This window comes from Trachypithecus francoisi, unplaced genomic scaffold, assembly GCF_009764315.1.
Source record: "Trachypithecus francoisi isolate TF-2019V2 unplaced genomic scaffold, Tfra_2.0 Lachesis_group11, whole genome shotgun sequence".
Taxonomy (NCBI): domain Eukaryota; kingdom Metazoa; phylum Chordata; class Mammalia; order Primates; family Cercopithecidae; genus Trachypithecus; species Trachypithecus francoisi.
The window spans coordinates 103489727-103516747 of NW_022681456.1; the positions used below are offsets into that span (position 1 = coordinate 103489727).

Below are 27021 nucleotides of genomic sequence, written 5' to 3' on the forward strand. Positions count from 1 at the left end.
CAGCAGACTGCAGAGGATCAGACAACATGTGCCTGGCAGAACTATAGGAGCCAGGTTCTCTGCCTTAAAGGGTCGTGAACAGCCAGAAATATAGTAAGATCGGGCTCCTGGAGGAGACAAAGTAATAGAGTGGGGGCCCTGGCGAGGTGGTTCACACTTGTAAATCCCAGCACTTTGGGAGGCCGAGGTGGGAGAATCGTTTTTTGAGACCAGCCTGAACAACGTAGTGAGCGCCCATCTCTTAAAAAAAAAAAAAAAAATTAATTAGCTGGGTGTGGTGGTAAGTGCCTGTGGTCCCAGCTACTCAGGAGGCTAAGGTGAAAGGATCACTTGAGCCCAGGTGACCGAGGATGCAGTGAGCTGAGACTGTGCTATTGCACTCCAGCCTGAGTGACAGAGCATGACCCTGTCTCCAAAAACAAGAAGAAGGAGGAGGAGGAGGAAGAGGAGGAAAAGGAGAAAAAAAGGAAGAAGAAGAAGAGGAAATAGGGTGGGTATTTTATTCCCCAAACACCTCCTGCCACACAGAGGTAATCATTTCTACTAATGCGGCATTCCCTGGGATGTAGTCTGGGAACGGCAGACCCTTATGGTTTCAGACTATCCCAAAGCTAGAGAGAGAATGACACCATCAAACTGAAGGTGGAGGCATGGACAGGAAGCCTGTGGCTAATAGACAGACATAATAAGGATGGGTTCTAAGTTAAAGAAACTGGGCTCCTCTAAATCTGGGCCTTTATCTTATGGAGTTGCTGGAGATCGGATTTACCAGCATCTGAGTTTTTATTTATTTATTTTTTAATAGAGACAGGGTCTCATTGTATTGCCCAGGTTGGCCTTGAACTTCTGGGCTCAAGCAATCCTTCCACCTCGGCCTCCCAAACTGCTGGGATTATAGGTGTGAGCCACCGTGCCCAGCCCTAAACAGGTTTTTAAAGTTTTCTTGCCAAGGAAATGTTGATGGCCTACAAACAGCAACCTGGGATCCTTGGCCTCCACAGAAGTGTTCGGGTTCCCCTCCACATACCTCCTGTAACCACGCCCACAAGAAGAAGCTGCCACGTCACCCCCGCAGGTCAGCCATGGAACACACTGCTGCAAAGCAGGACCAGAGGCTCCCAGACTGGCTCACTCGGAAACCCACTCCTCCGCCAAGAGAAAGGATACCCTTTAGACCAGTGACCCCTGTATGTAGTTTTCCCTTCTCCTGTCTCCAATGGCAATTTGTAACCTACAGTGCCTCAGTTTCCTCAACTGTAAAGTGGGGTATAATATTTGTATTTACCACATGGGATTCATGTGAGGATTGAATAATTTAAATTAAAAAATGCTTAGAATAATTCCTGGCCAAAAAAAAAAAAAAAAGTGCTCAGTTAGATTTGGATGTCGCTCTGCTGGGTCAGCCATCCTCCTTCTCCTCCATCAGCGTGTCCTGAGTGTGTAGGACATGGTTGTCTATTTATTTGTAGATTTTTCTTGAGTTGGGGTCTTGCACTGTTTGCCCAGGCTGGAGTGCAGTGGTGCAATCAGAGCTCACTGCAGCCTCAAACTCCTGGGCCCAATCAATCCTCCTGCCTCAGCCTCCCAAGTAGCTGGGACTACAGGCATGTACCACCATATTGGCTAATTTATTTTATTTTTATTTTTTGTAGAGACAGGATTTCACTGTTGCCCAGCAGGTCTCAAATTCCTGGCCCCAAGCAATCCTCCCACCTCAGGCTCCCAAGTCGCTTCACCCATTTCCTCCCAGTCCTGGCACAGCCCTGCATACGTAACTGATACATAGAACTTAGATAACAAAAAGTGACTGAGAACTACTTTATTTGAAGATATTTTCTTCTATAGTTCTAAACACAAAAGGAATGCTGTTACAGTGAGTACTTCATAGGCATTCTTGTATTCAAAGGAATCACATAATGTTTACACTTTTAAGCTACACTTGAAATTGAAGACTTCATACAACCTTTTAACAAAGAAAGTATCAGTCATATCAAAACATAACTATTCATTTTACAATTATCACTTTCCCTAAAATGACTACTAGATATGAAAACATTGCAGGGACAGCTAAAGCGCCCCATACTTAAGGTTTTAATAGAAAAAATGACAATAATGTAAATCACATTTTCCTTTTCTTTACTAAACTATGGCAATCCATTTAAGAAAGCACCAGCCAGCCATACAAGTCATTTCAGCACCCTTTGCTCTTCAAAATTAACCACCTTTTATATTTAATGCTTCCGGTAGGAATAAAAATGGTTGTCAAGTACAGACGTCAGCAACGCGTCAGTTGGTGTGAATTTATGATGTGTTCCTAAGTTAACAGAGAAAATAAAAATCAAAAAACTCTTATGTGAATAAAACCTAAGGATGAAAAACTATCCTTTGATAATTATCACAAGGCAAAATCAACCGCCTTTTCATCAGTACTAGTGTGGAATGGAAATTTCTTTATTAATAATTTGTATGGGAATGTTTAAAGGCATAGGTATAAATGCACATGCAATCAGCTTGCCCCTCTTGGATACTAACTTCCCTGGCTTCACTCCTCCTTTTCACTGGACCAAGCTGCTGAGCCCCTAACTGCAAAGTCTGCAGTGCTTAGTGAGCATTTTTAAATAAGGCAGATTACATGTGATTTTCATTTTTTCACACACAAAAAAAGAAGTACAGAGAAGACTATGAAAAGGAACGAGAACAAAGCATAGAGCAAAAACCTAAAACACAGGATGTGATGTTCAAATTTAAGAGAAAAACAAAACTGGTTCGTGATGATTGTTAGCAAATCACAAAAACAAAGGATAGGGCCAAGACTGAAGGGACCACCAGACCACCGAGCCCCAATGTGCCAGACAAAAGTGGGCATTTTTGAGACGGATGCCCTGGTGAAGACAAAATGACAGTGAACCTCTTCATAAGGCCATAAACTCTTCCAGGTCATGGACCGTGACTTATGTATGTCTGTATTCTCAGTTCTTAGCATTGTCTTGCAAGTGACAGACACTCAGTATTTCTGGTAACCACAGAACTGGGGCTCAATCAGCTCACTGCTTTCAAAGCCATTTTGGTTGTATCTACCAACTTGATTCCTTCAACTCCTCTAAGGCAGGGACGGCGAATAGCCTTCATTTCACTCTGATGGACTGGGAATAGATGTCTGGAAGCACCAATCTGACATGGATTCTAAGAGCAAATCCTGGCACAGAGGACAGGGACGCTGCACTCATTCATAATGCCTCCTTAAAAGAGCGGTGGCACAGGTGTTATATATTTCCCACTCCTGGTCTAGGAAAAAGGCAGCCAACCCCTACTCATATTCCTTTTACATTGCTAAGCTGCCTCCTGAGGGATCTGCATTAAGCCACTGTTCGTTAAGTGCTGGTTGATCAGGAAGACCAAGGCCTTTCCTCTCAATTTACGTCTTTGGCCAAACAGGTAGGGTCAGAACTTCACCTAGAAATCTGAAAACACATCATCCACAATGCTCAATAAGCAACAGTTCATTGAAAGAGAACAGGCATTTACTTGATTACTACCTTCGTAGAGAAAGAATTTTGCCCATCTCAATGGTGTGTAGCTTTCGTTGATACCTAAGGCATTTGGAATTACTTAGGACCTTGGTGTAAAAAAAAAAAAAATGGCAGGGTTAAATTATCTTTGGTTCTCCTTCTAATCTTAAGACTTCTGTTTGTTTCTTCCTGGTATCCATAACCTTCTCAGCACTTCGTCATTGTGACTTAACCAGTACTGTTGAAATGATCAACTCTTTTACACATTCATCAGAAAACCTTTTAAAGGATGCTAAGGGGAGAGGCCTCTGAAACTACGAGGGTTGAAAGGAAAGCCAGAGAGAATGACAGGAAGAACCAACCTTCTAACAACCCACACACAGGACTCTCTCTCTACCATTCAGACTGCTATCTATAAAACAGGGTGCTTCTGGTCGGGGGCTGCCACCCCAGGTCCTCCAAGCAACGCCTTTCCCCATAGTGGGAGGTCAGCATCCCTCAGAAGAATCTCAGAAAAAAATGATAAAGCATTTAGAGAATTGGGAAGAAAATAGAGAGATACTATCAAAGAGTAAAGACAGTCCTGGGGGATAAAGGGGGATTTTCTTCTTTTTTTTTTTTTTTTTTTTGGAGACAGAGTCTTGCACTGTCGTCCAGGCTGGAGTGCAATGGCGCAACCTCAGCTTACTGCAAGCTCCACCTGAAGGGAGATTTTCAAAGCAACATTGCCTCTATCATAGGTGAGAGTCTTCAATGTAATACTGGCACCAACAAGAGAGCAGAGCTAAATTAAAACTACCCTTCGAAATGTCAACGGAGCTGATGTGCGCAGCAGGAAGGACGATGTCACAAAATGCACAGATCGGTTCCTATTGCACATTCCACCTTTCCCAAGTACTCTTGGCAGCCCAGAATAACAAAATCTTGTTAGATGTCTGTCTTAAAGAGAGCTATAATATGCAAACACACACACACACACACACACAAAACCTGGTTTATAAAAGAGCTTTGTGGATCACAGTATACCTCCGCTTGATCCAAGAATTTAATTGTCAACATTAGGCAAACAGACCCAATGAATGTAATCAGGAAGAGAATTAACTGGTTGGCTGGAATATTGTATTTGATATGATGTGCTTATGTGCAAACTAATCTCCAACTGTTTGTCCAGTACTAATTCAACTGACTCATCTTCTAAATGTATAGGACTAAGTCTTTAAAAAGTTAAGCTTTTCAGCAACAAAAAGTTAACACCATCTAAAATAAATTAAATTTTAAAATATATGTAATGAAATTATAGGTCACTGGAAATTCATTTCTACAATGAATATAAATTAACATTAAAATCTATTAAGTACTATTCCTGGGAAGATTTTGGTTCAGAGGTTATTTTTTAAGGGCATAATACTTGGGAATAAATGGGCACAGCTTAGAAACCCTTACGAAGTTTTAAGTAGACTAGAGATAAGATTATTTGGTGATAAGATACAAAGATCTCTTTCTATGTCCAAAATAATGGCTTACCTCATTTTAATTAATAGAAGTATTCCCAAAAAGTTGTGCAAATAGGCTTTTTATAACTGGACCCTTATTTTAAGTATATAGAGGCCATGGTTGTAAAGAAACCCTGTAATGACTCCGCTAATAAACTGAAGAACTCTAAGTGATTAGCCCCTGTCCTACATCTGCACAGTGGACGGCATACTCCAGGCACTCAGTAAGTGTTTATTGAATGCATGAATTTGTTCTGACAGTTTTTTTTCCCCCTACGGGACTTTCTTAAAGTGAGGCACATGCTAACTGAAATGGTTCTGCCCGCTGTTACTGCAGAAAAATGGAATCCAGCTCACAGTTTAACTGATTCCATCACAAAATATCAGATAATTTCAGAGTGTTTTCAATCAAATAAAATTTCCATAAGTATGAGTATATATATTTTTGAGGAATGTTGATCTATGATTGGCAGAAGCTTTTATTGTTAACTCACTCAGTGAAAACAACTGCTTGAGCTGAATTCTATTTCAATTAACCAAGGCAAGTAAAGCACTTGACCTAACTTCAGACATACCACCAGAAACCATTCCACTTCTGTAAGAGAGTCTTCCCCTCACTCCAGCACAAATATTTAAATGCTGTCCTTACCTTAGTCTACAAAAGCAAAAACATGAATTACAAAGCTAAGATTAAATTAGAAAGTTGCCTGACGTAAATATGACAAAGTTTTTTTAGCCTTAAAATAAGAACTAAGTCAAATACATTCAATAAAGGTAACTCTTAAAGGCAAATTTTTTTCTTATTTGGTGTTTTCTTCCCTTCCCATTTAAATTTAAGACTCAATTTTTAAAAATATTCATATATCCATTTTTCTAAATAATGTATGCTCTTTAAAACCATACAGAATGCCTAGCAATGCAACCTACGTGTCCACATAAATATGCAGTCTGCCACATAAATAAAATAAAAGGTTACATCAGTCTATTTATTCAGCATTTGTAACTGCAAAAACGGCTGGAAAAATAGCTGAGAATATTTTTATCCAAGTTTTGGGGAGGACTGAACACTGGTAAGGATTCACTGTAGGGCTCCATCATTATAAGTTTCCTAAAAAGTAGTGTGCAAACAAAATATCTGAACACAGAACCCTATTTTAAACATACTAGATGTATGTGTGGGTATGGGTGATGGAAAAAAGAGAATGAGTATGTTAATATGAATGCTTGTCAAGTACATTGATAAGAAAAAGAAAACCTCTCACTTAAGGTGCTAATGACACGTCAAGGGTCCTAAATACAACAGATTTTAAAATCATCTTTATCATTTGTTCCAATTATTGACTTTGGCCCTTTACCACACAGACACAATGAATCTACATTTTGATGATCCGTCATTGGCCCAAGTATCATGTTTGTAGATGGATTTGCTCCCATAATTTAAAAATCAATAATTTAAAAAATAACAAAGTTGGTCTCTTTTTTCCAACAGTTTTCAAGTAATTAATTCAAGTAAGCTTATTTACAGCTGCTACTGTATATATGTGACCTACTTTAACCCTTCTTTACCCTTTAGGAATCGGTCTCCCTTGGAATGGGACACCATATTTTAAAAAAAATCTTGAACCAGGTTTCTTTCATCTACTAATTCAATTCAGTCATGCTTCTGCTTTATTGGGCAGATAAAGAGAAGAAACCAGCAAGTTATGTCCAAAAGCTGGAAAACGCCGAAATGCTTCCCAACTATCTGAAAAGATGTTATACTTGAGGAACACTCGGTGTTCCAAGCTGGTCGACAGGGTGACATCTCTGCTCATGATGTAGATGCCGTCGTTATGGAGCGCACAAGTCAAGTTAAGACCCGATTTGGACGTGTTCTCCTTGAGGTAGAGCCACTGGCGGGTGATGGTGTTGTAGGACTGCACGGTGAGCATGTCTTCGCTCTGGCTGCTCCTGCGGTTGGGCCCCAGCTCATGGAGACACCCCCCGACGATGTAGATGGTCTCTTCCACAGACACCATCTGCTGCTTGCGAATGTGGACGTCACATGTTTCAAACAGCGTCCAGATGTCGGAAGAGGGGCAGTACTGCAAAATGTTCATGTTCCGGTCTGAAAGAAAGAAAGGCAAGTGATGACTCTGCCCCCACTAACGCCACTAGGCAAGGCTGTACAGAAATGTCTAACTCGACATGCATAATTTGGTAACAAAGAAAAAAAACTGTTTCAGAAAAAGCACAACTTGGAAAAACCGTTTTCAAAATGGCTGGGAAGAGATACATTTAGATCCATCCACACTCACCTCTCACTCCCAAACATCTCTGCCTTGGGAGATTCAGACTGGATAAAATCAGGAAAAAGAGCAGCTCTGACTTTCACACAGCCCCTCCTCCCTGGTACCCCCACACCTGTGAACCACCAGGTCAGTGTAAAAAAAAGTAAGTGCCTCAGAACCCTCATCAATAGCTACAAAATTATCAACTACTTAATACAGAAGCCAGGCTGGGTGGGAAGCAGATTATTCTTGACAGCAGATCCTAAGAAACATGACAAGTAGCAACACAGGATTTCCAGGGGCTGTCTAGTGAAAAAGACACAACATTACACTTCAGAAGAAATGCATCAAAGTCTCACCTGCGGCCTTCTAACAAGCCACAGAATCACTTGGCAATTCAGTTTTCCAGTTTTTTTTTTATTATTATTATTATTTGTAAAGGCAGGGTCTTTACCATGTCCAGCCTTGGTTTCCCAATTTTATCACCAGAGAGACGCTAACAAAGGTCTTCCCATGTCCCTCACAAGAGACAGTTGTAGTGTAGATAAGATCAAAGTCTAGATAAAAGGTTGCTCTGACATTTTAAATTAATAATGATTTTCAGCCAGGCATGGTGTCTCATGCCTGTAATCCCACCTCTTTGGGTGGTTGAAGCAGGAAAATCACTTGAGCCCAGGAGTTCGAGACTATTATTAGCCAGGCATGGTGGTGTGCACCTATGGTACCAGCTGCTACTTGGAAGGCTGCGGTGGGAGGATCACTTTAGCCTGGGAGGGTGAGGCTGCAGTGAGCTGTGATCACATCACTGCATTCCAGCTAGGGTGACAGAGTGAGATCCTGGTCTCTCAAAAAAAAAAGTAATTTTCTTTAAGGAAAAATGTTGCCTAGTCTCTTTGTGAAAAACACTTATGAAATTTAGAATATCTAGTTTTGTTTTTCTTGTTTTTAATTGTTCTCTTTTTCTTTTCTCCTCTAGGAAAGAATAAGTAAGTATTTTAGCCTCAGCAGAAAAAACAAATGCTCTGAGTTATAAACAGAATGAACTTCGTTTGTTGTTTTTTCTAAATAAACAAATCCTATCCACGAAGGAGACAGCTCAGCTTGGGAACTGACAGACAACTAACGCCTACAGCATTGTGATGGCTGCAGACGCTTGGTAAGAGAAGACAGCTCATTTTCTCAGAAGTTTCATACCTCTTACAGTCCTTCCTTCTGAGAGGGACCCACCCATAGTTAGCAATGCTTAAAGAGCACCCTCCACAGCCACATCTGATACAAACTAAAGGATCTCCTAAGAGAGCAGACAAAGTCCTGTGCACGCACATGTCCTGATGCCTGGAGAAATCTCAGAATTGTAAGCCACGGCATTAGGAAACTGTCCTTCTGACTTCCACCCATATTAATACCTCTCCTTCTTTCTTTTGACTGTAGCTATTATGATAAAGATCATTTTAGGAGATGGCCCAAGGGGATTTTAGTCACTAATTTATCAAAAAGTGCTCCTTAGTAACCTGGCTGTCCACCGAATGAATAAAGAACTCATTATAGTGAGGCTTCCACATATTTCTAAGCTCCAGGTCTTTCCAGGTGTTCTGTAAATGTTTTCTCTCCTCACTCAACAAGGGCTCAGACCATGAAGAGGTGGCTTGAGTTGGTGGAATGATCTTTTTGTTTTTACATTTCAAGTTGATTCTGAAGTTTGACAAATCACCCTTCTTCCCTTTACAGCTATTACTCTCTACTGAACCTCTTTGAATTTCTTCAGTGCCGCTAAAGAATTAAAATAACCAAATAGCTACCATAAAAATGAGCTATTATTTATTAAATTATAAAAGTCTCACTTGACTTAAAAAGTCAGGAAGCTAAAAACTAACTTTCTTTTTTTTTTTTTCCTAACAATCATGATGTCTTATCTAAAATACACGGAACTATTAGGAAGTGCTGGGAAAGCCCCAGCAGAGAAAGAGGAAGGCTTCAGAGTATAAGTAACTGCCCAGCTCTCCCATCTTAAAAAACTAGTTTTCAGCCCTTATACAAATAGCCATCCATCCACATCACTGAACCATCCCATCAAGGGTATTTGGCTCAGGGAATCCAGAACAGAAATCACAGTGGGTGGCCCAAGTGAAGAAGGTTCATTAGCAGTGGCTTGTGAAGCTACAAAACACACAAGAAGGGTTTTCTAGGTCAAATCTAAAGAACATTTGCTCAGCCAGGGTCATGGAAAAACTAGGAAATCTACCAGTAAAGTACTCTTTGGGTTACAGTGCCGCCTGTCAGTGTTGAACAGCTCTTGGTTACAAGAGAAGTCAAAGCACATATGTGCGTTATGTCAGCCCACAAGATGCAGTCTGTGTTACTCAACCTAGAGAGGAATGAGAATTCTTAGAACTGCTCATAGGTAAATAACTGGGAGTATTTACTTTCCTAGAAGAAAAGACACACACACACACACACACACACACACCACACACACACACACACACACGAGAGAGGGGGATTACTACATAAACACAGGAGTTCTGGGGGACTGAGGGGCCCATAGCTTAGTCTAAACCTATAAAGTTAATCACTGTAACCTGACAACCAATGTTGAAGATCAAAGAAATGATTACTAAGTCTCTTTTTTTTTTTTTTCAATTATATGTAAAGAAAAAGCTGAAAACTATCTTTAGTGGAGAGTCACCAGAGAGGGACATTGGGAACAGCTCGACAAATAATGAAAACTTGGAGTGGGGAAAAAAAGGTCACTTCTCTTTGTCTTCCCTCTCCTTAAATACATAAATATACACATCGCTTCAGTGGGTTGCATGGTTGTCCCTAACAAGATACGTCAATTTCCAAATTCCCTGAACCTGTGAATGGTGATTTTATTTAAAAAAAAATAAAGCGGGGGGACTCTTTGGGTCAGGCACAGTGGCTCATGCCTGTAATCCCAGTACTTTGGGAGGCTGAGGCGGGAGATCGCTTGAATCCAGCAGGAGGTTGAGCCTGCAATGAACTATGACTGTGCCACTACACTATAGCCTGGGCAATAGAGTGAGACTCCATCTCAAGGGAAAAAAGAAAAAGAAAGGGGGTCTTTGCAGATGTAATTAAGTCAAAAACCTTAAGACAAGATTTTCCTGGATTACCCAGATGGGGCCTAAATCCAACAGTGGCAACTGTCCTTAGACAGAAGGGGAGAAGCCACAGACACATACAGAGGAGAAGGCCCTGTGAAGATGGAGGCAGGGGGTATCATGGAGCCACCAGCCAAGGAGCCCCGAGCTACCAGAGACTAGAAGGAGCAAGGAGGAATCCTCCCCTACAGGCCTCAGAAGGAGCACAGCCCTGCTGACACCTTGACTTCTGGTCGCCAGAACTATAAGAAAATATATTTCTGTTGTTTTAGGCCACCAAGTGTATACTAACTTGTTATGGCAGCCACAGGAAACTAACACACCTCTCACCATCTTCCCCACTGAATTAATGTTTAGACTTACTCTAAAAAGAAATAAATCAGATGTTCATCAAATACTTTAACTTCTTCCTAACATAAATCCCCCAAAACAGGACACATCTGGGTACGGTGGAAGGAATTTCTGTCACCTATCTGGATGCTATGCTAGCCTGTGGATTTCTGTCCTTCGGGAAGTTCCCATGGCTGCTGCGGCCTCACAGGGTCTTCTTCATGCTTGTTAGCCAGGGTTGAAGAGCTCTGTCCTGCCCATATGGTACCACAAAGGAGTGGTAGTTTATTTCACCATGTTAAATAAAATGGCAACTCTACTACTTTAATGTGGTTTAAAGTCCTAAGAGCCGGGTTACACCTTTTCTGTAAGTCCTGGGCTCCATAGAGTCAGACAGACCAAATGCAGAAATAAATTTCCTTGGATAAGAGGTAACTTGGAGACATCTGCTTTGGAGAGTGGAGGGAAGGAAAGGCACCCCTCTGCTTGACTGTCCCCCATTGTCTGTCTTCCCACAACCACAGTTTTATTTTTTGTTTTCTTTTTTTTTTTTTCTTTTTTTTTATTTTAGAGACTGGGTCTCACTCTGTCACCCAGACTGGGGTACAGTGGGGCAGTCATAGCTCACTGCAGCCTCAAACCCCTGGCTCAAGCAATTCTCCTGTCTCAGCCTCCCAAATAACTGGGGCTACAGGTATATGCCACCACATCCAGCTAATTTTTTTTATTTTCATTTTTAGAGAAGGGGTCTTGCTATGTTGCCCAGGCCTGTCTTGAACTCCCAGGCTCAAGCGATCCTCCTGCCTCAGCCTCCCAAGTAACTGGAACTACAGGTACATGACACCACATCCAACTAATATTTTTCTTCTCATTTTTATAGAAGGGGACTTGCTCTGTTGCCCAGGCCTGTCCTGAACTCTCAGACTCAAGCAATCCTCCTGCCTCAGCCTCCCAAAGTACTGGATTACAGGCACGAGCCACTGTGTCCCGCCAACAACTACACTGTTCTCTATCACTGTTACATGAGACAATTCCCTACCAAGAAGAGCAGTATAAAACTTGCTGGCAAGCAGGGCATGGTGGCTCATGCCTGTAATCCCAGCATTTTGAGAGGCCAAGGCAGAACAATCACTTAGCCTAGGAATTCAAGACCAGCCTAGGCAACATAGGGAGACCTCGTCTCCACAAAAAATAAATAAACTTGTGGAGAAATTTTTTCATTTCCAAATTATTAACTATACAATGCCTAACAAAAAAGTGAAAAACACATATGCACATTTTAATAGAACCAGGTCAGGAGCGGTGGCTCACACCTGTAATCTCAGCACTTTGGGAGGCTGAGGCAGGTGGATCACCTGAGGTCAGGAGTTACAGCCCAGCCTGGCCAATGTGGTGAAACTCCATCTCTACTAAAAATACAAAAATTAGCTGGGCGTGGTGGTGTATGCCTGTAATCCCAGCTACTTGGGAGGCTGAGGCAGGAGGAGTGCTTGAACCCGGGAGGTAGAGACTGCAGTGAGCCGAGATCATGCCACTGCACTCCAGCCTGGGTGACAGAGGGAGACTCCATCTCAAAAAATAAATAAACAAATAAATAGTACAACCACCTCCCACTGCTGGTCAGGAAAGAGCTCTCTTGTATTCATGTTCTTGCTCCTCCTGTGATATGTGAACACTGTCCTAAAGCTGGGTTTCTGGAACCTCTATCTGATGTGTGTGTGCTCACAAAGAGAGAAAATGAGAACTAATGTGCAAGGATGCTCTGGTACTGAATTCCACAATGGTGGATGGGGGCAGGTTTGGTGTGTGTTTGTGATAAGGATGGGAATTCCCAGATAATCTTCTCCAAAGACCTGCCCAACCTCAGAAAGCGATCCCCACAAACCAGGCCCAGCCAAATCACAAGACAGCAGACCAAAAAGCTGGGTTTCCAAAAGCAAAAAAAAGAGATAGCGTATTTTTTTCACAGCTCTCCCTTCCCCATTCGATTTTCATGCTCACATGAAGTTATCAAAAGATCCCTCCTGTCCCAATCATCCCTGCCATATGGGACTCTCTTCCTTCCAGATGTGTAAGTGTACACTATTAAAGCATAACATGACACTCGGATATGTCGGGGTTTCCTCTGACACCCTCTTGCCCTTCCCAGACTGCTGACGCCTACACATGGGCAGACCACCTACCTGGTCCCTTCACTTACCTCTGGTAGTGTATCCTCCAATGACATAAATTTTTCCCTTACACTCACAGGCAGAGAACTCAGCCAGAGGATTGGGTAAGGGCGCCACAAAATTCCACGCATCCTGCTCAGGGTTGTAACACTCAACGTTAGAAACGGCCTGCCCTCCAATGGCATAGAGTTTTGAATTAACAGCCACAAGTTTGAAGTTAGACCTGAAAGAGAGACACACAGGCCCACAGAGTTAGTTCTTCTGATCAATGAGAAGTGTAACGATGACATGAACTCTCCTGGACATCAGAAGAAAATTAGCTCTCCCAGTTGGGGGCCATTCCACCTGAGGACAGAGGAAGAAAGGATGGCTTCTCGAATCTCACTCCTGTCCCCAAGATTCCACGGGAATGGCACACTGTCCAAACACTAGCTATCGAAGATAAGCATTTCAATACAACAAGTTATTCATCTTGTTCAGCCTTAGTCCAGCAACAAAGACAATGTGTATACACTAAACTCCACACTTTCTTTCAGGGGCAGGCACAAAGGTAAGAGGGGAAGGCGCCCACCTCACCCGGTTGTCTTTCACCTCTCAGAATGGTTATTTCATTCTTCCTACTGAGTAGTATGGGTTCATCTTAGGGACACACCGGTGCTGCTGAGACAGATAGGCAGGTATGAGGGGTGACTGCTAAAGGGTGGGTCAGGAGACGCTTGCACCACCAGTACACCTGAGCAGGACACTGGTCCTGCCTCCCCGCTCCAAGGGCATCTGACATACTGCTTCACAACATATAAGATGGGGAGAGGTCAGCACTGAACAAATTCACAGTTTGTATTTACTAATTTATTTATGAAATAAGGTCTTGCTCTGTCACCCAGGCTAGATTGCAGTGGCACAGTCATAGCTCACTGCAGCCTTGAACTCCTGGGCTCAAAAGAGTCTCCTGCCTCAGCCTCTCCAGTAGCTTGGACTACAGGTATGCACCACCATACTCAGCTATACTCAGCTAATTTTTTACAAAAATGTTTTGTGAAGATGGCATCTCACTATGTTGTCCAAGCTGATCTTGAACTCCTGGCCTCAAGTGATCCTCTTGCTTCAGACTCCCAGAGTGCTAGGATTAGAGGTATAAGACACCACAACCAGCCTCAAAAATATTTTGATCCAGCATTCTTAGGGTCTTTACATATGTTAATTCAACAAATACTTCTACTGACAAATGCTCATCTTTCATAAAATTAAGTAACTTGAAAAAGAGATGTACAATGATTTCCAGCTCTATATTCAGTAAATAATTAAATGCTGCTCATCAGCTTCAAACACTAAATAAGTCTTATGATTTTTGAACTGAAAAGTAACACAAAATTAATTTGTTTCGATATAGCACACAAGGATGAATCAGACCTTTGAAAGCCAGGAAGGATAAACACTTGGGATTGCTGGGTCAGTCTGCTGTGAGATGTACAACAGTCACAAGTTTCCAAGAGTATGCGCAGCAGCATGATGCAACAGAAAAAGACCTGAGCACAAATCAGAAGACCTCGCTTCTAGTCCCAGCTCTGCTGATAACCAGCTATCTGACCCTGGTCCAACCACCTCACTTCGTCATCCGTAAAATGGTGATAACAGCCATCACAAGGTGGTAGAGATGATTAAATCAAATAGTCTATCAGAAACTACTACACAGAGATAAAATACTATCATTCAAATTTCTGTTTTCTAGTGTTTGAAATAAAGGTGCTAGACCAAGTGAATTTCAAGACCACATCTAATTCCAACACAATGATGTCTTCAAAAATAATAATATACTAAGAAAGAATGGAGGTAGAGACTATGCACACACAAAAAATTATATATGGGGGTAGATTAAGAAAAAGCAGTGAACAAGAAGCCCATGCTTGATCCCCTAAAAAGTGTTCAATAAAACTGATGCATTACACTACGGAAACAAGGTTAGTAATGAGCACCTACTAAACAGTTAAGATTTTTTAAAGGTTCCGATCATGTTTATATCTAAATGTATTTTAGTTTGTTTTTCCAATCAGAGCGTGAATAGAGTACTCTTCATCAAGAGCCTTGTCTTGTCCCTTAAGGCCAGCCAGCCAGTGAGCCCACTTTTTTGTGCCAACAGACGTCAGGGTGGCAGGTACTGGGGGGTCCCTGATTCCTGCTGCTTACCTTTCTTGCTGCCAATGGTCCTTAAAATCCAACCATGATGCCCTCTCTGTGTGTGCAAATTTGGGGAACCAAAGGAAATCAAGCTTGTAAACAAGCACTAAATTTTCCCAGCCGCAATTTGTTTTTGCTCCCCAAAAGTACACAGATAGTAAATTTTGTAAGATCAAAACAGTTTTTAGTATTTATCCAGCATAATCATTTGTCCTAAGCAAACATGTAAGGGGCTTCTTTTTGAGGCTCAATGAATAGGCAGTTAAAGTAAACGATTCCATCTCTCCAGACCCCGACACGCTCAAATTCACTTGAAGAGAAACACTTTTTAATGCTGAATTTGTTTTAAGATGAAATTGCCACCTAAAATCAGACCATTTAATAAAGAGGCATACTGCTAAAGGTTATGAGTCTAGGCTTACATAGGGAAATCTCAGACGTCATCACACATCAACTGCTGTCCGACCTTAGACAAATTACTGAATCTGTTTATCTGTTCCTCAGTTTTCCCATCTGTTAAGTGGGGATAAGAAGAGCACAACATCTGGCATGCAGTAAGAGCTGAAAATGACAGCAGTTGCAGAGATAAGTCATTCTCCATTGGCATTCTACGGAATGCTTCTCTGGGTGTCCTAAGTCCAAGTTTTTCTTAACCTCAGGAGGGGTGGTTTCTCGTTTGTCAACTGCAACAGTCACTGACTGCGACGTACTCTGGAACTCTCTACAAGGTGCGCTCTCATCCACAAATTCTCATCACTCACTGCTTCATTTCCAACTTTCTGAAAATAATTCTTCCAGGCCGGGCGTGGTGGCTCACGCCTGTAATCCCAGCACTTTGGGAGGCCGAGGCGGGCGGATCACGACGTCAGGAGATCGAGACCATCCTGGCTAACACGGTGAAACCCCCTCTCTACTAAAAATGCAAAAAATTAGCTGGGCGTGGTGGCGGGCACCTGTAGTCCCAGCTACTCGGGAGGCTGAGGCAGGAGAATGGCGTGAACCCGGGAGGCGGAGCTTGCAGTGAGCCGAGATCGCGCCACTGCACTCCAGTCTGGGAGACACAATGAGACTCCGTCTCAAAAAAAAAAAAAATTCTTCCAGTCTTCACCTCCTGAATGGTAAAGTTATAAATTCAAGCTATCAACCGCTTTTCAAAATTATCATCTCTACAGTATTTTCTTAATATTAACATACTATGTTCAGGAGTTAAAAAGAACTTCAAGACCAAGTAACAAGTCATCTATCATAGCTATATACTTGTTACTTGCAATAAAAATATTATCATTAAAATTTCTGTTTTAAGTGAAAAAATTAGATAAAACCACAATGGCATTTCAAGGTCACTTGAAGAAAAAAAAAAAAAAGAATTTTTTTTTTTAAAGAAGAACTTTTTAAGAGACAGGGTCTCATTTCATTGCCCAGGCTGGAATGCAGTGGCCTGATCATGGCTCACTGCAGCCTTGAACTCCCGGCCTCAAGCGATCCTCCGGACTCAGCCTCCCAAGTAGCTAGACCACCATGTGTGGCTTAAAAAGCTCTTTAAATCCCTAAAAGGTAAGTAACATGAAACATGCTAAACACCAGCACACAGATCTCAAGGATTAACAGTAGCTACATACAACCACAGGAAGGCAAGATGACACAGAGGTCTGGGTGGCTTCGAGTCTAGCCCTGTGATTATGTGGAAGGTAATTAAAGTCACTGAGCCTCAGTTTCCACTTTAAGGAAATGGGATTAATAACATCTACCTCATAGAGATGTTGCAAGCATTCATATGAAGTGACACCTCAAGGTGTGACTACAATACCTGACCCCCAGTAAGAGCTCAGGAAATGAAAACCATCATTATGACCCCCTATGTAGAGAAAGAAGTTTGCTTACCACCAGAGTAAAAATTAGAACAAAATGCCAAGATCCTTTCAAAAGTCCTTTCTCAATCACTCAGAACACGATTGCTTAAGTCTGTGGGCCATCCAGGTCCTTTTATCTCCTCTTGCCCCTTCATCTACTTGCCTTCTGCCATGTCCCTATGCATTAATTTCCCCTAGGGACTAGGAAGGGGAGAAGGGGAAGGGCAGAAAATAGAGGTAGTCATTGTTGCTACTTATGCCCAGCTCTAAGAAACTCCAAAAGCAAAGATGCAAAAAGCAATTTAAACTGTTGGTCAAAATTAAATGGGGGGGGCGGGGAGGGACTGTGAATAGACATACAGTTTCCTTTCTTGCATTATTCCCAGGCTCTACTACAACATCAACCACAGAAATGCTCCAAAAATGGTAAACATTGGCTGAGAGGAGAAGGGACAGCTCAGCAAACGCTAAGGCTGAGAACTGCAATTCCATCTCTGCCAGGAGACACTTGTTTATTAAAGTCTGTCTCCCAGCCTTGGTGTATTCACACACGGAACAGGAGGAATCACTTCAACTCCATTTTCAGAGCTAAAGTGCAGGGCAATGGAAAAGACTAGAGAAAGCTTTGGAAATGGAGAACATTAACGAACAAACTGCTGCAACAGTGGTCAGTTCCTGCAAGTTATCACTTATTAAAGTGAGGAGGGAAAGCAAACACCCTCGATCTCACAGTTTTTTTTTTTTTTTTGAAACAAAGTCTCACTCTGTTGCCCAGGCTGGAGTGCAGTGGTGCGATCTCGGCTCACCGCAACCTCCCCGTCCCAGGTTCAAGTGATTTTCCTGCCTCAGCCTCTTGAGTAGCTAGGGCTACAGGTGCCCACCACCACACTCGGCTAATTTTTGTATTTTTAGTAGAGACAGGGTTTCACCATGTTGGCCAGGCTGGTCTCAAACCTCTGACCTCAGGTGATCCGCCTGCCTCAGCCTCCCAAAGTGTTGGGATTACAGGTGTGAGCCACCACACCTGGAGGTCTCACAAGTTTTCATGTGTGAAGAGTTACATCCTGACAATGTGTGAGATCAAACCCACATTCAGACCATCAGGCAGTGTTGCACACTTGGCCTACAGAGCAAAACATTTCTTTTTTAACCCCTGATGATCATATAGCACCCACTATCTTCTCCAGAGTGCAAAAGGCTTTATAAAATCTTTTTTTTTTTTTTTTTTTTTTTTTTTCTGAGACGGAGTCTGGCTCTGTCGCCCAGGCTGGAGTGCAGTGGCCGGATCTCAGCTCACTGCAAGCTCCGCCTCCCAGGTTCACGCCATTCTCCTGCCTCCGCCTCCCAAGTAGCTGGGCCTACAGGCGCCCGCCTCGTCGCCCGGCTAGTTTTTTGTATTCTTTAGTAGAGACGGGGTTTCACCGTATTAGCCAGGATGGTCTCGATCTCCTGACCTTGTGATCCGCCCGTCTCGGCCTCCCAAAGTGCTGGGATTACAGGCTTGAGTCACCGCGCCCGGCCTAAAATCTCTTACTTGGCTGGGCACAGTGGCTCACATCTGTAATCCCAGCACTTTGGGAGGCCGAGGTGGGCAGATCACGACGTCAGGAGATCGAGACCATCCTGGTTAACATGGTGAAGTCCCATCTCTACTAAAAATACAAAAAATAAATTAGCCAGGCGTGGTGGCAGGCGCCTGTAGTCCCAGCTACTCAGGAGGCTGAGGCAGGAGAATGGCGTGAACCCGGGAGGCGGAGCTTGCAGTGAGGCGAGATGGCGCCACTGCACTCTAGCCTGGGAGACAGAGCAAGACTCCGTCTCAAAAAAAAAAAAAAAACAAAAAAAAAAACTCTCAATCCTAGAGTTCCTGCTTAGATTCTGGATCACTGCACTATTCAGTCCCTAGGAAAAGTGAACTGCTCTACATTTGACCCCTTTTTCAAAGTAAAATACTGATATATCCCAAAGCAGTCTCCGACAAAGGTGAATCAAAGTAGATGTGAAATTCTGCATAGCCAGAGGCCAAAATCTGGTTTTCTGTCTCAAGGTTCCAAATTACTTCCAGTGCATGCATAACTTGTATTGGATGCATCATCCAGGAACAACTCTATACTAGGTTTCATTTTTACTTGTCTCATCATCTAAACTCAATTTTAAACTTCTTGAGGGCAGCAACTATAGCATCAGTTTCTGTATATCCAATAGTGACTAGAAAAATGCTGGGCTTAAAGGCTGTGGTGGAGCTGAGGCACACATGATGAAATTCTGAAAAGCAGCACAGTACCACAAGAGATCTGTGCTCTATTTCTTAGAAGGAAATATTTTTTAAAAAATAAGGGGGGAAATGTGCATGAAGATGGTCCCTGCAAGTCTAAAAGCCAAAACTTATCAACAGTTTAAGTGGTTATAACTATTCAATGGATATTTACATTTTGGTTGCTATACTTATTACACATCCTTGAGCAATTTACTTAACTTTTCTGTGCCTCACTTCCTGTCTCTTTAGAATGGGAACCTGCCTAACAGTCCTTGTGAAGAATAAGTGAGATAATACATGCAAAGCAGCGGGAACAGTACCTACTGCAGAGTTAAGTGTTCAATTAAATGATGTCTCTCATTATTTCTCAGCTACTCTAAATAAATATAATGACTGTTACCAAGGTAAAAATGTTCACTATAGTGTTACAAATAAAGCGAAATATAAAATTATACATTAACTTTTATTACAATAATGTAAAAATATATTGCATAGTTTTTTTTTAAAGAAAACACATATTTTAAGCACCTATTATTATTGGACATCTTGTTAGGAGTAGGGCTATACATAAGCATTGAATAAGTCCTAGCTCCTGATTGGAAGGCAGAGAGGAGAGAATGTCAATTCAAGTGGGGGAGTGGGCATGAGATGCTAGAGGAGCAGAGATGGAACATTCAGCCCAAGCGAGAGTTCAGGAAGGAACTCCTGGGAGATATGTCATACCTGAGTCAAAGCAGAGGGAGCTAAACAAGGGTACAATTTCCAATACAGCATCAATAATCAATTAGAAGATATAATGGAGGGTCAGGCATGGTGGCATGTAATCTTAGCACTTTGGGAGGCCACAGTGGGAGGATTACCTGAGGCCAGGAGTTCAAGACCAGCCTGGGTAACATAGCCCCCATTTCTACAAAAGAAAAAATTTAATTTTAAAAAGTTACCTAAGCATGGTGTTGCATGCCTGTAGTCCTAGCTACTGGGGAGGCTGAAACAGGAGGATTGCTTAAGCCCAAGAGTTGAAGGCTGCAGTAAGTTATGATCAGTACTCCAGTCTGGTGACAAAGCAAGACCCCATCTCTTTAAAAAAGAAAAAAAAAAAGGGATATTTGGATGTCTGGCAACATTTTCTCTCTTCCACGTGGAAGTAACCAGCTGTGGCTGAGAGGCAGAGCCCTCTTCTGGTGGGACAATAGCTCTTGGCTTCATCGTAACTCCCACCCACCCCTCTCTGCAACAATTTCACCTACCCAGTCACTTTGGGATCTTATTTTTGAACACTGCAGAAAAAATAACTGCATGGGAAAACATGCACAACGTTACATAACAGATGAGAGATTAATATCTGTATTCACACATGGAACTTCTCGAATGTGAAGGAAATAAACCAATTTTTAGAAAACTGGCAAAGATCATTTACAAAATAAATACAAATGGCCAACATATACAAAGAATAATCTCTCTTCTAATTGGGAAAAATCACACTAGTGTTTTTGCCCATTAGGTTTGGGGAAAAAAAAGACGACAATATTCTATCTTGGCAAGAGTATAGGGAACTGGCAAGCACAAACACTGTTGATGGAAGAGGAAATCAAAACAATTTTTTTGATGGGCAATTTGGCAGGAGCAACCAAAATCTATTGATTTATTTATTTTTAACTGTTTATAGAGATGGGGCCTCACTATGTTGCTCAGGCTGGAGTGCAATGGCTATTCACAAGCCCAATCAGAGTGCACCGCAGCCTCCAGCTCCTGGGCTCAAGTGATCCTCCTGCCTAAGCCTCCCAAGTAGCTGGGACTACAAGCGTGAACCACTGTACCCAGCTTCAACAAAACTTAAAACATGTATACGCAGCTGGGCACGGTGGCTCACGCCTATAATCCTAGCAATTTGGGAGGCAGAGGTGGGCGGATCACGAGGTCAGGAGATCAAGACGATCCTGGCTAACACAGTGAAACCCCATCTCTACTAAAAATACAAAAAATAATTAGCCGGGTGTGGTGGCGGGCGGCTGTAGTCCCAGCTACTCAGGAGACTGAGGCAGGAGAATGGCGTAACCTGGGAGGTGGAGCTTGCAGTGAGCCGAGATCACATCACTGCCCTCCAGCCTGGGCGACAGAGTGAGACTCCACCTCAAAAAAAAAAAAAAAAAATGCATACACTTTGCCCTACCTATCCAGAGATTCCACAAATTTTGACATATGAAACTAACTCACATATGGCTACTAAGACACATGCACATCTACCAGGATGTTCAATATGGCAATGCTTATTGAAACATCCAGTGCAAATGGAAGTGACCAAAATGTTCATAAATAAAGGAAAGGCTAATTACATTATGGTACATCCATAGGGTGGAATGACACACAGCCATTAAAAAGTGTGAGGCAGATCTACATTTGTTGACAGAGAAAAAACTCTCAGCTATGGTTAAGTGGAAATATCAAGTGCCATAATAATCACTACAACCTAGTCAAATTTTAGAATTTTTAAAACGTGTAAGGTGACACACCGCCGTGCACATTAATATACATAAACACTTTTCCCCTGTTGTTAACCACTATCAACATACTTATACAGCTGACCCTTTAATAACATGGGTTTAAACTGCCAGGGTCCACTTATATTCAGATTTTCTTCTGCCTCTGCCACCCGAGACAGCAAAACCAACCCTTCCTCTACCTCCTCAGCCTACTCAGGGTCAAGACGATTAAGGATGATCCACTTCCGCTTAATTTTCTCTTCCTTAGTTTCTCAATAACATTTTCTTTTCTATAGCATACTTTATTGTTAGAATAAAGTATATAATATATATACAAAAGGTTTTAATTGATTATATTATTGGTAAGGCGTCTGGTAAACAGTAAGCTATTTAGTAGTTAAGTTTTTGGGAGAGTCAAAAGTTATATTGGGATTTTTGACTGTGCAAGGGTTGGTGTTCCTAGCCCCCACATTACTTAAGGGTTAAGTGTATTTATATAAGTATACATGTAATTTACAAATATAAATGTTTATACATTTATAATATCTAAAGGTAACAAAAGTCTGTTGATACACTGACACTTTTTTTTCTGTACCCTGAGGGCAGACATTTCCTCTTCTTACTCTGTATTTTTGTGTAATTTGCAGTTTTTCTAAGAAGTATGCATTCATGCATTATTTGAATGCTTTTGCATTCATGCATTATTTGAATGCTTTTTTTTTTTTTTTTTCAGGGGATGAAAAGGGCCTTCCTAGAAAAAAGACAAAGACTACCAAGGATGTATGAAGGGAAGAACCGTGAGGAACTGCGGTACTAAGGACGGCCTGGTGAGCGTCAAATGATGTGTAGCTGGAGGCATGCAAGAGACAGAGAACTCAGGGCCGCCCACCCCTAATCAGACCACCACCCATAGCCACACAATGTTTCTTTGTTGTTTCAATTACAGCGCATAGAATGTTTTAAAATAACCCTTCCAATAGCAAATTTTAAATATGGTATCATCTCAATGGTGCAAATAATGTATTAAAAATGGGCTGGCAGGAAATATGCCAACCTGCAGTTACTGCCTCTAGGAAGAATGAGTAGTAATAATCACCTTTTTGCTTCTTCATTCTTTTCCATTTTCTAGTTTTCTGTAACCATGTATTATCAGGGAAAAAAGCATACTTTTCAAAATGAATTCCATATTATAGGCGAAATAAAGCCAGTTATTTCCCCCAAATAATCCCTGGCCAAGGAGGACCCTCGAGTCAAATAGATAGATATATAAAGGATTCTCTGTTACTGTTAAGACTTCCTTCGCCTAGCTGTGAGTTCCCCAACACTTTGCTCCAAACTTCAGAACCCTGTGAGGACTGAGATGGAAACACGTGGATGGGAAGAAAGGGTATTTTCATTCTTTCTTGAGTTACATTGATTCTCTTCCCTGCTTCTGAATGACTCTGAGGCCTCCTGGGCGCTACCATCTTTATTTCCTACCATCTCTTCCTGTATATGCTCTTTGCTCTTGTTTTCATATTCCTTCCCTGGTTCCTTTCCCTTCTCCCCTCTCATCCCACTCCTCAAGCTCCTCCTCTTCCTTTCTTCAAGTCACCCATATTGGAGGCAGGAGGGATTTGCAGGATGGGAGGGGAAGAAGGTTGGGTAAATGAAAATATTCCAATTCTATAGTTGAACACTTCCAGGCTCAAGCTTTGGGTCATGACGATGGCTGTCCAAGGTAGGAAGCAAAAGAGAAGATAAAAAATAAGAAAAGCAACCCCTATTGCAAATGTTAATACATTTCCAGTGATTATCTCTTGATCATGATGAGTGTCACAGTGTGGAAGACTCTCTGTTGTCACAGTCACTGACAACAGAAAAAAATCCCCCAAAGTCAGTATCACAGGTTACTGTCCAGTGTGTCATTATCATCAGGATGGAATCCTAAAAACTAAGAAAAATTTTTTTAAAAATTAAGGAGCAATTTTCTTTTTCAAGTATTCTTATAGGAAACCACGACATCTTTTTTCATAAGAACACAGGCAAAGAAAGCAGATTCACCTAAAGGCACAACACCTGCCAAAAACCACTCCACTACTTGACCTCACTGGGGAGTTCCTCTTCGCAATTTCTTAGTTCATTGGGAACTTTGCCAGCGCCAAGGCCAACAACATTCCTGAAGATGCCATTTCCACCTCAGCACACCCTCCCCTATTTACTGGCTCAGTAAACACCGGGCCAATGAACTAATGAACAAGTGAATGAATGAGAAGGCAGCAGCACTCTGCCGGGGTGCTTACCTCTTCTGGTTCATGGAGGCCACCTGGAGCCACTCGTTGGTGCTGGGGTTGTAGGAATGCGCAGCGGAGATCTCCTGGCTAGTGATCCTGTACCCGCCCACTATGAAGAGGTAGTTGTCCAGGATGGCAGACCCATAGCCCCTGACATTGACCAGGTCGGGAGGAAGGTTGTTGGCCAGCGGGAACCAACGCTCAGTCATCTCCTCGTACCTGAGCATGGACGGGGGCTCCCCCTGGTAGGGGTGAGGGGCCAGGGGTCCCCCCAGGAAGTCCCCGAGGGCCACGAGGACAGGAGTCCCAGTCATCCGGGCCTCCCTCAGCCTCTGCTTCAGGCTGACATCCCCTGGAGCTTGGGGAGGAGACCCCAGGAGGTGGAACTGGGGCTTGCACAGCACCTCGTGGAAGTGGACGACCATGAAGCGCAGGCAGGCCTCCTGCAGGTCGGGCAGCCCGTACACCTGCGCCAGGCGGTACATCTCCAGGCAGTTGTTGAGCCGCACCTGGGACAGCAGCAGCTGCAGCAGAGACGTGACCTGCAGGAAGGAGGCCGCCTCCACCAGCTCGGACAGCAGGCTCACCTCATCCATCTCCTCGTCCTCGTCCACCCCGCCGCCCTTCTCCCCGCGCGGGCCCAGGAGCCAGCCTTCGCGGGCCCCGCCGGCGTTGATGAAGTCCAGCACCAGCCTCAGGCCCGGCGCGCTGAGGCCGCGCAGCTGCTGCACCTCCGGGCCGCCGGCCTCCTGGCTCAGGGCCTCGCGCATGCCGGAGCGGTAGAGGGCGCGGAAGTAGTCGCTTTGCTCGATGAGCTTCCTCTTGCTCACCGGGTAGCAGCGGTCCTCCAGGCGGATCTGCACCATCTCCTCGGCCGACATGGCTGGGGGCCCCGGGGCGGCGGCGCTCACCGCCAGATCTGCGCGCCGGCCTCCCCGCCCCCACGCGCGCGCCGGTTCCGGGCGGGGCGCCGAGGGATGGCGGCCCGGGAGGAGCGGCGAGGTGAGGGCCGCCCGCGCTCGCCCGGCCTCTCCAGCAGCCCCTCCTCCCGGGGCCCGCTCCCGCGAGGCGGCGGCCCTGCCCTTCTCCTTTTCCTCAGCGCCAAAAAAGGGCCGGCGGAGCGCGCCGGGCGTCCTCGCGCGGGCTCTCCCAGGCGGCGCCAGGCGGGAAGGGAATCCCAGCCCCCAGCCCGCAGCTTCCTCCCCTGCCGCCCTTCTCACTTCCTCCCGCGGGACCCCGGCCGCCGGCCTGACCTGCAGGCTGGATCCGGCCCTGGGGGAGGCCCAGGAGGCTGTGGGCCTGGGCGCCTCGGCTGCGGACGCGCAGCTGCGGGAGGCGGAGGGCGCGCGTCCCCGCAGCCTCTCCGCACGCCCGGGGCGCGCGGCTCCGTCGCCTGCCGGGGGCTGCAGCGATGCTCCAGGTACCCCAGGGAGAAATTAGTTTTCTCTCCCACGCTGCTTTACACGGGCTAAAGAAAAAGAAATGAACGTGGGAGGAAAGAGAAGGAGGGAGTCTCTGGTCCAGGGAGACAAAAAGGCATCAAATCTAGGGTTGTCCTTCTGGCCCAGTCCGGCATCGAGTGTCAGTGGGCTGAGGCAAGCAGGCAATCTGTGGACATGTTGGTGGCAATGTTGGTGGCACGTAGAGCTGATTCTCTGGTAGGTTCGTCGCGTAGGAGCCATCTTACAGGAGGTCCAGGCAGATGGCAGCAGGTTCTCAGAGGAATCGGGTTGGGAGGCAGGGGACCTTGCATTTGCCACTGGGGCCCGTTGTTCTCCCTAAGTTATTAAAAGAAAGATGAAAGCGCAGCCCGACTAAATAAAGTTACATCACGTGGCTTCTGGTTTTAAACCACGTTTTCTATGAGCCATTGCTTTTCTACTTCAGTCTGGTTGGACTAGCCTTATGGAATGTTATCCTGTCGCAAAAGATCTGACAAAATCAGCTCATAGATGTCTGCAAGAGGTAGCTTTTCTTGTCACCCCAATTTCTCCACCTACCTGCCCCCATCATCTGAGGACTATTAAGAGAGATCACACGTTCAGTTTGGCTGAGCGCAATGGCTCACGCCTGTAATCCCAGCACCGTGGGAGGCCGGGGTGGGTAGATCACGAGGTCAGGAGTTCGAGACCAGCCTGGCCAACATGGGGAAACCCCGTCTCTACTAAAAATACAAAAATTAGCCGGGCGTGGTGGCACGCGCCTCTAATCCCAGCTATTCCGGAGGCTGAGGCAGGAGAATTGCTGGAACCCGGGAGGCGGAGGTTGCAGGGAGCCGAGATCGTGCCACTGCACTCCAGCGTGGGCGACAAAGCGAGACTCCGTCTCGGAAAAGAGAGACCACTTGTTTCCTATGGTCTCTCACTGAACATTGCAATTAGAAGGCCCACCCCAAATAACAGGAAGGACTTTTTGTGTTGCTCATGAATTCATCCAAGGAAGGGAGTGGGGGAGAAATATACTGTTAGGGTTATCTTTGGGGAGGAGAAGGGAGAAGGATTGAGAGGAAACAGAGGGTGTGTTCACTCTTATCTTACAAAACAAAAACAGAAAACCTTGAAAACTTCCCCCAAACCAAGATTTGAGAACCATCTATGATAAACAGTCCTTAACTTGGAGAGGATATGTGTTTGGTTTTTGTGTTTTTTGTTTGTTTGTTTGTTTTTACAAACTTCAGCTTTCTTCTTGAATGACAGGTTGTTAAATAATATCTTCTTCGTAAGTACATTTCCCGTATTTAAAGAAGTACATCCTACCATGCTAACATTTTATGTTAGGAAAGGGAAAGGGTTAAAAACCAGAGAACTAAAGAAAGTCATAGGTGAAACATGAGATCCTTTCAACATAGTTTGGTTACATTTGTGGTTCTTACTATGTAATTCGCTGCGTCACAGAGAGGTGTTGTCATCTTTTACTTTGTATATTATTATTACTTTGGAAAGGAGGTTTATCTTTTTATTTTTTAGGAAAAAAATGCATTTTTTTCTCTTTTTTTAAACGGGTTTTGCTCCTGTTGCCCAGGCTGGAGTGGAATGGCATGATCTCGGCTCACTGCAACCTCTGCCTCCCAGGTTCAAGCGATTCTCCTGCC

The 27021-nt window shown here is 43.8% G+C and overlaps 1 protein-coding gene across 1 annotated transcript; it reads right to left on the bottom strand.

Annotated features, from left to right (window-relative positions):
* Positions 1 to 2435: 2435 nt before the first annotated feature.
* On the bottom strand, positions 2436 to 25138 carry KLHL42 (kelch like family member 42). Its single transcript, XM_033222564.1, has 3 exons — positions 23940 to 25138; positions 12925 to 13118; positions 2436 to 7109 (listed from the first exon to the last, which is right to left on the bottom strand). The coding sequence occupies exons 1-3, from the start codon at positions 24809 to 24811 to the stop codon at positions 6658 to 6660; spliced, it is 1518 nt and encodes a 505-aa protein (XP_033078455.1). The 5' UTR covers positions 24812 to 25138; the 3' UTR covers positions 2436 to 6657.
* Between the last annotated feature and the right edge of the window lie 1883 nt (positions 25139 to 27021).